The sequence below is a fragment of the Chondrus crispus genome, genomic scaffold (genome assembly GCF_000350225.1).
Source record: "Chondrus crispus Stackhouse genomic scaffold, scaffold_98, whole genome shotgun sequence".
Classification (NCBI taxonomy): Eukaryota; Rhodophyta; class Florideophyceae; order Gigartinales; family Gigartinaceae; genus Chondrus; species Chondrus crispus.
Genome location: NW_005178869.1, coordinates 111,661 through 123,831, shown reverse-complemented (window position 1 = coordinate 123,831; position 12,171 = coordinate 111,661). Strand labels below are relative to the sequence as shown.

Below are 12,171 nucleotides of genomic sequence, written 5' to 3'. Positions count from 1 at the left end.
GATGGCAGTGGCGAAGCACTGCATATCTGTTGTCATAAGTTTTACTTGTTTCATAGTATGCCTTTGTATGAGGGTTCGATATGACTAACGATCACTTTCTTCATGCAGTTATGTGGTATGCAGTTCAATATCATATACAGGCTGGAATCGCTGCTCCGCAGCCGGTAGCTGACGAACGAATGCAGTAATCGAGAATATGCAGAGACCGAACATGCAGTTAGCGAGGATCCACTATATTGGGAAACAAGGAAGAAAATGACTCGCCAGAGAGCGCCTGCCGGCAGGGTACCCTTCTCTAAAAGCATTATTTGGTAAAAAAGGCTAATTTGGTGATTCAGTTCTCGTTGCTCCCAGTGGGGACAATGGGTACAGTCTTTCATACCTGGACCCCAGAGAAACGCTCCGGGGCCTGAAGCGTTCACCCCGTCTACAGTTTCCCGCAATGTTACCTCCGCACCTCCCCCCGTCCCGCCAAAAAAGAAAATAGCGGGCACACAACACCGTTAAAGGCCAAACAGTAGTATTTGATCCACGATCAAACACTTTCTCGTCATGTTCACGAGACATACCTCCAGTTTCTCGCAATGTTACCTCCTCACTTCTCCCCGTCCTGCCAAAAAAATGGCGGGCATACAGCACCGTTAAAGGCCAAACAGTAGTAATTGATCCACAATCAAACACCTTCTCGTCCTGCTCCCGAGACTGGACTCTAGTTACGCACAATTAACGCCCCCTCCGATGTCGATTGGAATGCGTCGTCAGGCAGCGCGCGCCCAGCAAAGGGACAGACGGGACGGAAGGGCCAAAGACAAACGGAAGACAGCTGTAAATTTATTGAAGATGGGAAAAAAGGTTGCGCATGTGGTTCGCCTCACAGCCATCAGTCGTGGGACAGCAGACCGATTACAAAAATGACCAAGGACGACGACAAACTGTCCCGCCTTCTTGACCCAGCCAACAACCGTCCCGGAGCCCCCGTGTCGTCAAAGCGGAAGAGGACAAAATCATTAAGCAGCGTATTAAATATACTGCCTCCCGGGGATTGGCAATTAACAATTATACATTGCGAGCTATCATGGCTCGCATTGCCAATGATGGTTCACGCCGATTTTAGACGAAGGCCAACATGCCCTCCCCGGACGCTGTTCGTACCTGGAGAACCCGAAATAGGGATATCACGTTTCGAACAGCCGAAAACAAGGAACAAGCGAAGCTGCAGCACCTGCGGTTCCAAAGGCGCACGAAGGCCCCTCCCGAAAGTGCGTCAACTCCTCACCATTCCCCATCAACGTTGCTGCGTCCGCGTTCCTCGGTCTCTCTGGTGCCAGTGAAATTACCAAATACAGTGAACCCTCCCGATAAGGATCATTCTCCATATGGATATCCTCCGTAAACGGATAAAAAGTCGAGCGACGGACTCCGTAGCTTGCAACTGTTTACCAAAAAACAATGTCTGTGCAATATTCCTCAATTGGATATCGGGTTCAATGTGTAATAAGCATATCATACAGACCCCTCCTACTTAAAACGTATTTTATGGTTACTTTTGAGCGGCCAAGGCACAAATTACCCCATAACCGTTCATTCTTGATCAATCCGTTCACAATCTGCTCAATAAATTCCAATCCCCGTCTGAGGCTTCGCAATTATCATCATTCTCGACAAAAACATCTTACTAGCATATACTCCTGTTGGTTGTAGTATAGTGGCGGTCGCCAGCTATGAGGTAGCTCGAGGAAGAGGTAACAACCAAAAGGGGGTGTCCCGCGGTAGATCGGGACTGTGGTAGAGCAAAGGGGGAGTACGTTGGCCGACTGTAAAAGCACGACGTACTGGTCGAAGTGCGGACCCGGAATGGGACCAGCACTGGAAGGGGTGGTGTAAGAACACACAAAACAGGGGTGAACCCGAGCCTAAAGACTAGTGTCAGACACGGGCGGAGCGCCGAGTAGCGGAAACTCCTAGAGGGAACGAGCGGGACAGATGTCAATAGTGCCGCCAAGGCCAGAGGCTTGTCGTAGCCCGCGACTTGACAATCGTCACAATGCAGGGAGAGAGAAATAGGTCGTGCGACAGTAATACGCCCAGGCTAGAGGCCAGTCTTAGCCCGCGTGGTCGCAACGACAGAGTAAAAAGGAAAACAATTGGAACGTCGAGCGACAGTAACACGCCGAGGTTAGAGGCTAGTCTTAACCCGCGTAGTCGCAAAGACGGAGGAATGGAAAAGGTAAAGTAAAGACAATAGAAGCCAGGGAAACGTCACAAGACAGATGCAGACAATGTCGCCTAAGTCAGAAGCTTGTCTTGACCCGCGGTGTCGCACCGTCGAACGAAATCCGTTCCCAAAAGATCCTTGACTGTTTACTGTCATTGCCCGGCGCCGTCGCTTAAATAAGCGAGGTCGCGGGGTCTTGGACATTGTCCGTCCTACTGTACTACTGTACTCTATTATGTAATGCACTGTACTGTGTCATTACTACTGTACCCTGTCATACACAACCTCCGGGCTGTAATGTATACAGTAGATCTTCCGCCTGTAAGGCACACGTGTAGGCGTCCGCCTGTAATGCCCGTGTGAGCGTCCGCGTGGGCGTGTAATGCACACGTGTGGGCGTGCGCCTGTAATGAACAGGCGCCGTCGGGTACTGTACACATCCTGGCAATGATACCACACGGCCCTCCGCCCAAAACGAAGCCGCCCCGGTGCTGTGCTCATTCTTGCGGATTTGATGTCTCTGCTGCCTGGCAGTGTGTGAGCTTCAGTCCATTGACGTTCGTCTGGATTCCTGAAAGCCGACTTGGCTTCCGGAATCGGCGGTTTGGCAGGGCAGCCGGTGCCATCAGCGTGCTGGCAGATGTCCATTGCGACAATTCCCGACGTGTCCCGTTACTCCAGGCGTTCTCCACGATATAGACCTATGCAAAACTGGCGCACGCCTTACCAGGACTAGTCGTCGATTTCACCAAAGAACATAGTTCAACGAAGCTCTCTCATTGAGCATTTCCGATACAGTATGGAGTTTTCCGATACCAAGTTGCCATAAAGTGTTTTGTAACACGCTGCAAGCATCGAAAAATTTTCGACTCCTCGGAGGTGTCCCTTCCCTCCGGGTGTCTTTCACGACCTACATCACTGCGCATGCGACGTTCCCTTAACATAACCCGGTCCCTGACCTCACGAAAGAATAGAACTCCACGTAGCCCTTGCCTTGGGCATGTCAGAAAGAATATCCATTTTCCCGGTACCATATCACCATAACGTTCTTGTTGGAGGCCATACGCATCCATTTTAAATGTTTGACTAATGAGTCGTTGCCAGAAGGTGGCGAAGGTGTTCTGGAACATTCAGGCCATGTCTGCGAAAGTAGCGTACGACTGCGTTGAGGGGAAAATTGCGCCCTGGTTGTCGTAACCTGTCTATCGGACTCTGAATCGATCGTTTTGATCATTATACGCGACAATTGCTTCAAATGAGTGCTCTTTTCTCCTGCCGTCGACGGCATATTCTGTTTCAGGAATGTGAGATCTTCGGAGGCGAGAGAAAAGTCTCTGAGGTCCCTGAGCACTGCCTTCTTTCGGTGTTCCACCACGTTGTTGATTATTGAAATTATTCCGAGTCTCATACCTCGCTGATTGCCTGCTGTCGGCAGCGGGCGAGTGTGGTAGTACGTCTTCAGACTCATTGTCGTATTCGACTCTTTGTGCAATATTTGCTTGGCTTGGGGCGGTCTTCTTTGACACCCGATCCCTGTTTAACGTCTCGGTAAGCCCATCACGAATAATTGTGACTGTGTGTGAGGCTGCACCAATGACCTCAAACGGTCCATCTGCCTTTGGCTGTAGCTTATTCCTGGGGGTCCCTCCACTTTACGTACTTAAAGGTACCTCTCGCCTCACAAATGCTTTATCCCCAACATTCGCAGGGCTTGCTATTTTTCTGACATGCTTGTCGTAATTTTCCTTGTATCGCGCCTGAGCAGCTTGTAGTGTTTTAGTAGCTCCTTGTATGAGCCTTGTGAGATGCTCCATCAGCCTCATACGCTCGTGTCGAGTTTCCGGCATTGTGCCATTCTCGGGAGTGTATTCCAAGGCCACGGGCCCAGGAGGTCGTGACAATACCAGTTCAAATGGGGTGCATCCCGTGCTGCGATGTACTTGCGTGTTATACGCGTATGTTAGAGGTCCACAGTACTCATCCCTTGTCTTCTGATGTTCCACGACATAATGGCGTATGCGGGATAATATTGTTTGGTTGAACCGTTCCACTTGACCATTGGTCTGAGGGTGATACGCTGTTGTAAACAGGTTGCGAATCCCCATGATTTGACAAATCTTTTGGAAGAACTTGGACGCGAACTGACCACCGTTATCGGATAGAAGAGAGGCAGGTGGTCCATACGGATAAATCCAATTCTCGACGAAGGCTCTTGCCACCGTCATTGATGTGATGCTGTTCGGCGGAATCGCTCTTGTCATCTTCAGGAACCGATCGGATATGACCAAGAAGTATTGGTTCCCTTTCGTCGATCGGGGTAGAGGTCCCAAAATGCCCATGGCGACGAACTCTAGCGGTCTTCTCGCGGGGAAGAGTTTCAAAAATGTAGAGTGCTTGCGCAATTGTACTCTTTCGCGGGCGCATGAGTCACATTGTCTCATACAAGCGTGACATTCCAATGCCATGGAAGGCCAGTAGAACGTGCGTCGCATTGTATACAACATCTTTGTATCCCCAGGATAACCTGATGTTCTTGTATGGTGGCATAGGTAAAAAACCTTTTTCCTTAACATCGTCGGTAAGACAATTTGTCTGCAGTCGTCGAGAGGGGCAATGCGGACCAGGAGGCCGCGGTCGTCGACGTCGAAGCGACTTGTATCCTCATTGTCGACTTTCTCTTTCAACATTTGACAATATCTGTCGTTAGCTTGAGAGATCACCAGCTCTTCGATTCGGACCGGAGATAGATATTTGTTCTCAGCGTTCACGAGGCATATCCCCTCGTCATTGAAATTTGACGTGATTGCATCGCGCCTGAGCTCGATCTCGACATCTTCGTCAACTTGATCTTCATCCATCTAAGCGCTGTTTTCTTGAACCCAGAAACACGGAATGTCTGAGTCAGGTTCGACCACACACTCGCCAAATGTCGGCAGCCTTGACACAGCGTCTGCAATGCAGTTTACTGCCCCTTTGCGGTACTTGGTTGTGAAGTCGAACTCCAGTAGGCAGAGACGCCATCGAGCAAGCCTGCCACTGGCGTCTGTTAGACTCATCATCCACTTTAAGGATTGATGTTCGGGGTAGAGCTCGAAGTGCTTCCGCTCGAGGTATAGTCTCAAGATCTGCACTGCCCAAATTATGGCGAGGCATTCTTTTTCCCCGACGCTGTAATTCTTCTCAGCTGGATTCAGGGAGCGGCTCCAAAGTCCTACCGGGTGACGAAGACCGTCTGGAGGGGTCTGGAACAGGGCACAGCCCACTTGTCCCTCACAAGCATCCGTGTCAACTGAGGAAGACAGGTTCGAGCGCGGTAACTTAAGAATAGGAGGGCCTACAAGCGCAGTCTCCAATAACCCAAAAGCCATGGATTGATCTGCAGAGAATTTCTCTAATTGGAAAAGCTTCCCCTTTGCCAAATGGGCGTTCAGGGGGGGCCGTAGTTCGTGCAAAGTTCGGCACGAACCTTCGATACACATTGCACATGCCGATGAAGGAGCGAAGCTCAGTTTGCGTCGTCGGCTCTTGTGCCCTCTTGATGGCGTCCGTATTCTTCTCCGTAACAGCCACAATTCCAGGGCGGATAACATGTCCAAGGTAGTCGAGATCGAAGTTATCAGTATCTGTCGATTTCGACTCCTCGCCTTCGTGACTAATGTTTTCCGGGCGTAAGAGCGAAAGAAGGCCAGGTCCTGCCCCTTCTCACCTTGTGACGTTTCTTGGGCGCCACTTGGCTAATCGAAGTCGACTGACAGAATTTGATTGGGGGCCGTGACTGCAATTTCAATCCGCTCTCGTTTTTGGAGCTTGGTCGCTGACCTGGAAAAGTTTGCAACGCGGACTAAAAATGGGACATGAGTCCGAATGTTGGCAAGTCCATTGGACAAACTGACTTGCTTTCTGAGATATAACTCCGGTCTTGTCTCTAGGACTACAGTTCAAGAGGCTGTACAGGTGACTTGAACAGTCATTTCCGTGCCTGCAGGAATTTTGACGGCCTTTGTAACTCTGAGAAATATATCTCCGTTTCGTTTCGTATTCACGTCGGTGAATTCCCGTGTCCGACTCCTGATGGGCGTCATCGCAGGTATCCTTTGAATAGGGACTTCATCTCCGGAGCGTAGCTCGACTGATCTTCTTCGGATATGAACGGCGGAAACATGGTCGTCCAGGAACGTACAACCCAATATGGCGTCTGCGCCTAATTGTCGTACGACGATGAATGGCTGTGTCGTGTGATAGCTGCCTACCGCTACTGCAAGGTGGATTATTCCAACAGTTTCAAGCCGGTGATTCGAGGCGCTTGACAAAGAGACCAGCTCTTTTGAATTGTCAATTTGACTTCGTGCTTCCGGTGACAGCATGTCCAACCGAATCAAGTTTGGACCTGCTCGCGTGTCTAAGACGGTAAGCGCACTTCCCAATGATTTCTTCGAGAGGCCAATGAGGGCAGCGACCTTGTATTTGTACGTAGACAAGGCGCAGATGGGGTTCATCTGCTATTGGTCAAGTCGAATCAAGCGGGGTAGACCATATGGTCGTTCAAGAATTTTTTCGGTTGTGATGTCAAGAGACGATAATGAGCCATCGCTCTCATCCTGGTCTGAGTAGGAAGAAACTCTGTGACGGTGAGCCTGGCGTGTCGGGGAGTCATATGTCGCCTTTTTAGGACCACTTTTTCGTTGAAATAAATCCAGTTTGTCTCGTAAGACCTTGATTTGTCTTTCTGACGCTTGCATACGGGCTACTAGTGCCTCATGATTCTGCAATGACACAGTGTCGTCGTACATGCCATCGGCTTGGTCTGTAATGCGTGTTTCTGTCTCTTGACGAGTAGCCGGGATGGCTATCTTTGGTTTGGCATCGATCTGATCGGAAACGAATTCTTTGATCTGTTCCCAAAATTCTTCAGACGATGCAGTACTTCTTGGTGGAATGTTCTCATCCGGCGGCCCATCTTGAGGATATGTGGCGGCTTTGGGCGGAAGCTCCTGCGCCTATATACTTGCCAGGTTGGCTCGGTGCTTCTTAGGTCTTTGCGACCATTGCAGCTGTTAAATCAGCTTGTTCCCGTAACGGCGGGTTAACTTGAGTTCGGAAGGATTACATCGATCGTGAGCGAGCGACACGGCGCCGAGCCAGATTCATTCGTCTCGCGCTTGACACATCCATCCCTTCTTGCCAGCAAAAGTAGTTGTAGTTGGTTGTTAACCTCTTCTAGGTCGGGAGACCATTGTAGTATAGTGGCCGTCGCGAGCTATGAGGTAGCTCGAGGAAGAGGTAACAACCAAAAGGGGGTGTCCCGCGGTAGATCGAGACTGTGGTAGAGCAAAGGGGGAGTACGTTGGCCGACTGTAAAAGCACGACGTACTGGTCGAAGTGCGGACCCGGAATGGGACCAGCACTGGAAGGGGTGGTGTAAGAACACACAAAACAGGGGTGAACCCGAGCCTAAAGACTAGTGTCAGACACGGGCGGAGCGCCGAGTAGCGGAAACTCCTAGAGGGAACGAGCGGGACAGATGTCAATAGTGCCGCCAAGGCCAGAGGCTTGTCGTAGCCCGCGACTTGACAATCGTCACAATGCAGGGAGAGAGAAATAGGTCGTGCGACAGTAATACGCCCAGGCTAGAGGCCAGTCTTAGCCCGCGTGGTCGCAACGACAGAGTAAAAAGGAAAACAATTGGAACGTCGAGCGACAGTAACACGCCGAGGTTAGAGGCTAGTCTTAACCCGCGTAGTCGCAAAGACGGAGGAATGGAAAAGGTAAAGTAAAGACAATAGAAGCCAGGGAAACGTCACAAGACAGATGCAGACAATGTCGCCTAAGTCAGAAGCTTGTCTTGACCCGCGGTGTCGCACCGTCGAACGAAATCCGTTCCCAAAAGATCCTTGACTGTTTACTGTCATTGCCCGGCGCCGTCGCTTAAATAAGCGAGGTCGCGGGGTCTTGGACATTGTCCGTCCTACTGTACTACTGTACTCTATTATGTAATGCACTGTACTGTGTCATTACTACTGTACCTTGTCATACACAACCTCCGGGCTGTAATGTATACAGTAGATCTTCCGTCTGTAAGGCACACGTGTAGGCGTCCGCCTGTAATGCCCGTGTGAGCGTCTGCGTGCGCGTGTAATGCACACGTGTGGGCGTGCGCCTGTAATGAACAGGCGCCGTCGGGTACTGTACACATCCTGGCAATGATACCACATTGGTCCTCCCCCAATAAATCTCCTCTGATCGCAAACATTGCGTGTTGTCAGCACCGTAGCCATCTGCCCACGTCAAGCGACAATCGTCGATGAAGCGCTCTGAGCTTAACCTCGCCCAAAAGCAACAAATATGTGCAGAGTTCCAACGGCGCAAAAAGAGCAAGGAGCAGACGTCACAAAGCGCCCTTGCGAGGTGGGCCTCAGTACAGTTTTCCCTTTCTAAACCTCCTGCTCAAGCTGTCGTGTCCCGCATCATCAACGGAAAGTATGGTTTTCGTCCCGATATCTCTACAAAAAAGTTCAAGCGCTCCGCGTCAGTTACCAGCCCATATCTCGAACGCGCAGTCGCAACTTGGGTCTCTGCCCAATTTGCAAATAGGGTAAACATCACAGGTCATCTTATAACTACGCAAGCAGAGCGCATTCAATACATTTACATACATTTTTTAAGTAAAGCACAGACATTCTGAGAGATGCACCGTGACACCGTTATGATACAGTCTCCCGATGTGAATATCCTCCGCAAATGGATACGGATTACGTCCACCGAGCGTATCCATATCGAGAGGGGTTCACTGTACATCACTGCTACAGTAGGATACCGCCCTGTCTTTAAATAAAGTTAACATTTCGATTATACTGTACCTTCCTGCACCAGTACATACAGTACATCATACTGTAATACAGTAATATTATCCTTCACGCACCGGTACATACGGTATATTATGCCGTATGTACCGGTACGTGAAGGTATAATCGGTACATACTGTAGACCTTTTTCTAAAAATCTGTGTACTGCCGCACCAATAAAAGGAAATTCGGGGTTTCTCTGACCCAGTACGGCTTGAGATTCTGTATCTCCTCCCAGTTGATCAGCAAACACAGAGCATCGATAACCACCAGTTTGAAGTCATTTGGGGCAGGGGAAGTAGTTTTTTAAATTAATTGATGAAAGATGTTACCACAATATACTTTCGAGGAAGGGTACAGGGTTAGATCGCCTGGCACCTACTCACGTGTCCGTCTGCAAGGTGTCGTGACCAGCAATGGGTTGTGACGCAGCAGAAGGACATGTGCGGAGAGCGGAGGAACTGTTGGCGGGCGGAGAGTTTTCGCGGTTTGGGGCGTGCAGACACAGTATTGGATGACGGAGAATGGGTGTGATCAAGACGAACGGGAGGCGCAACGGGCCTGGTTGTGTATGTAGTGCGAGGCATAATGGGCGAGGGCTGTGTAAACACGGGGTCCGATGCCCTCATCATCTGTACTCGTCATCGGCTCTATCTATATACTGTATACGCCTCCCTATTGACAGCCTGTCAAATTTGCAAAGACTATCAGGAAGAGCATGCACCTATCTTAATGCCGCAACCCCAAGAACAAAGGAGTAGTCGATGAACTCATTGATGATATGGACAGGAACGTCGAAGCGACCGAAGTAGAATACGAGGTTAGTCAGGGTAGGGCTACAGAGCACTCTGTTCTTGTCGCTTCGGACGCGAGTTTGCTCGGTGTCGTCACAGCTCAGGGGAGTAGCGATGGACAATCACCACCTCACGCGACATGTCCGTCACTGCCTCAAACTGCGAAATGTGTCATGGCTACTAGCTACGGATGCTGCTCTGGCAAACAGCACTATTGTGCACAAGTCGTGCCTTGTTTGGGCTTAGCAGACGGGCGCCGATCTGATTATCGTCGCCCTTATGAGGGGCTCCCTGGGAGCACAAAGGGCTTTGTTATCATCTTCGTTACATATGAGGCCCGTGATGGGGCAAGGATCCACCCGTGAGGGCGGGGGTGCCTTTCTTCCCATTCGCGGGTCCCGCGTCTGCTTCCCAGTTGGGCTCCTCGGGAGCTTTCTCGTGCTGATCTCAGCTCAAAAATGGCCCAAGTGGTCTCACATATTCGTGCCACACGTTTGCTTTTTGCCTTACGCCGAGAGCTCCGAATGAGCGAGCGCGGTACGCGTCTTGCAACGCAGTAGCGTAACCGCTGCGCGCTTCTGCGCATATCACCCTACGAGAGCTCGCCCGACAGTTGCAGGCAACTCAATGCGCTTGCCGCGCACGTACTGAACCACCTTAGAGGCGGACAAGTGCTCGATGGGCTTCCATGTGTCACCGTTGACTCCGCATCCGTACCAGCGGACTCTGAACAATAGTTCTCCGTCCTCAGCCCTGCCGTGACTGACGAGACTGTAGACCACATACTCCTGTGTTAAGGGGGTGTGGGGACCGTCTGTCGGGGCTGTAGTTGGCCTCAGAGCCGGTGGGCTTTCGGTGCGCGTACGGTGTTCAATCTCTTTGTTGCGCAGTCTCGCGCTCTGTCGACGCTCTTGTTGCGTGGTGCTGGGGCCCTGGCACTCGCTCGTCCACGGGGTGTCATTAAGGTCCTGCCAGGGACCCGTTTTTGGCGGCACCTCCCGTAGAGAGTCGTTTGGCGACACAAGTGCGTGCTGGACGCTATCGTTGGTCGTGCTGTATTGAGCTGTTCGTTCGCCCTGTGCTGGAGTCTCTCCAGGGAGGGGAGTTCCCTCTGCAGGGGCTCCGTCTGTCGATTTTACTGACAGCGGGACTCCAGCCCTGTTAAGAGCCGTTGGTGGCATCTTTGAGGAACCATAATCGACCTGTGTAGGGGAGCATTTCGCTACAAGCATTTTCCTTTACGTACTGTATACTTTGCCCACACCCGAATAAAAAACACCATCGGCTTCTACCGCAACAGCTTCCACAACCTCACCATTCCCACCTGTCTCGCAGCGGTCAGCGTACACGCCCACGATGGGCTTTGTGCAGGACGCGGTCTACCTGGATGGCGTTTTTTAAATCACTACCTTGCAAGCTCGCACGGGGCACTAGGGGATCTGGCCCTTGAAGACTTGCCTCCGCCTACGGTATCTTGTGATCTGAATCCTTCTCCGTCACACAATCTCACAAACCTCGCGTGCGGTAGAGTCGTTGCCTTGCGCGTCACTGCCTCATTTTGAACACGTGAACTACAACTTACCGTGATCTTGTCACTTTTCTGTGCCGGTCATGTGATCGTGTGCACACGATCACATGACCGCACGCTGCGTGGTGAGGTACGCTCGGTTGGCTGACAGTGATTGCAACCACTCGCTATTCTTCGGGGAGATCACGCCGATTGGAGTGGATAGCCCCCTCCACCGTATCGTGGACACAGGCGTCCACAAGGGCACGCATATGCAATCCAACTTCCAAACGAGATACGAATAAGCCACAAAACTCTGTCTATGCTCTTAGGGTTAAAGGGTTAAACACAGCGCATACGCTAGGCGTGTACTGTACAGAGGCGCGTAAGTTACAGAGTCCTCGCACGACTTTTGTTAGATCGTCTTCACAAACAGCTCACTGTAACAATAAACACTAAATTTACTTCTGTCCTCGCGTCCGAGTTACACATTGTGCCATTGTGTCATCACTCATCGCGTCATCCAACGTTGTGTGAATTTGCTGACGCCGTGTTTGCGTCTACAGTACAGGGGAGGACTCCTCAATAGTTCGCATATTAAATTAATAGTTCGCTTGGTCAATAGTTCGCCTTTCGGACGATGTCACGCCTTTTCAGACATGTACACGTGTACTCGTATAGACCGTTGTGGTCGCCACTGTCCCCGCGTATACTAATTTCCGTGTCTGTCTGTCTGTGTGTTTGTGTATGTGTGTTCGTGCGCTCCCGCACGGGTTCTCATTGGCGCACGGGGGCGCTGCGGCGACAAGTGGC

At 50.9% G+C, this 12,171-nt stretch overlaps 1 protein-coding gene across 1 annotated transcript; it reads right to left on the bottom strand.

Annotated features, from left to right (window-relative positions):
• Window positions 1-3,867: 3,867 nt before the first annotated feature.
• On the bottom strand, window positions 3,868-5,701 carry CHC_T00008250001 (hypothetical protein). Its single transcript, XM_005712186.1, has 3 exons — window positions 5,678-5,701; window positions 5,131-5,604; window positions 3,868-5,040 (listed from the first exon to the last, which is right to left on the bottom strand). Exons 1-3 carry the CDS (start codon window positions 5,699-5,701, stop codon window positions 3,868-3,870), a joined length of 1,671 nt encoding a protein of 556 aa, XP_005712243.1.
• Between the last annotated feature and the right edge of the window lie 6,470 nt (window positions 5,702-12,171).

Bases quoted from the DNA above. Each gene is read 5' to 3' on its own strand.
- CHC_T00008250001 (XM_005712186.1), bottom strand. From the start codon at position 5,701: ATGTGCAATGTGTATCGAAGGTTC. The intron at 5,605-5,677 runs GTGCCGAACTTT...TTCCAATTAGAG, and splicing joins GCAATGTGTATCGAAGGTTC to AAATTCTCTGCAGATCAATC. The intron at 5,041-5,130 runs GTGGTCGAACCT...GAAGATGTCGAG, and splicing joins TGCCGACATTTGGCGAGTGT to ATCGAGCTCAGGCGCGATGC.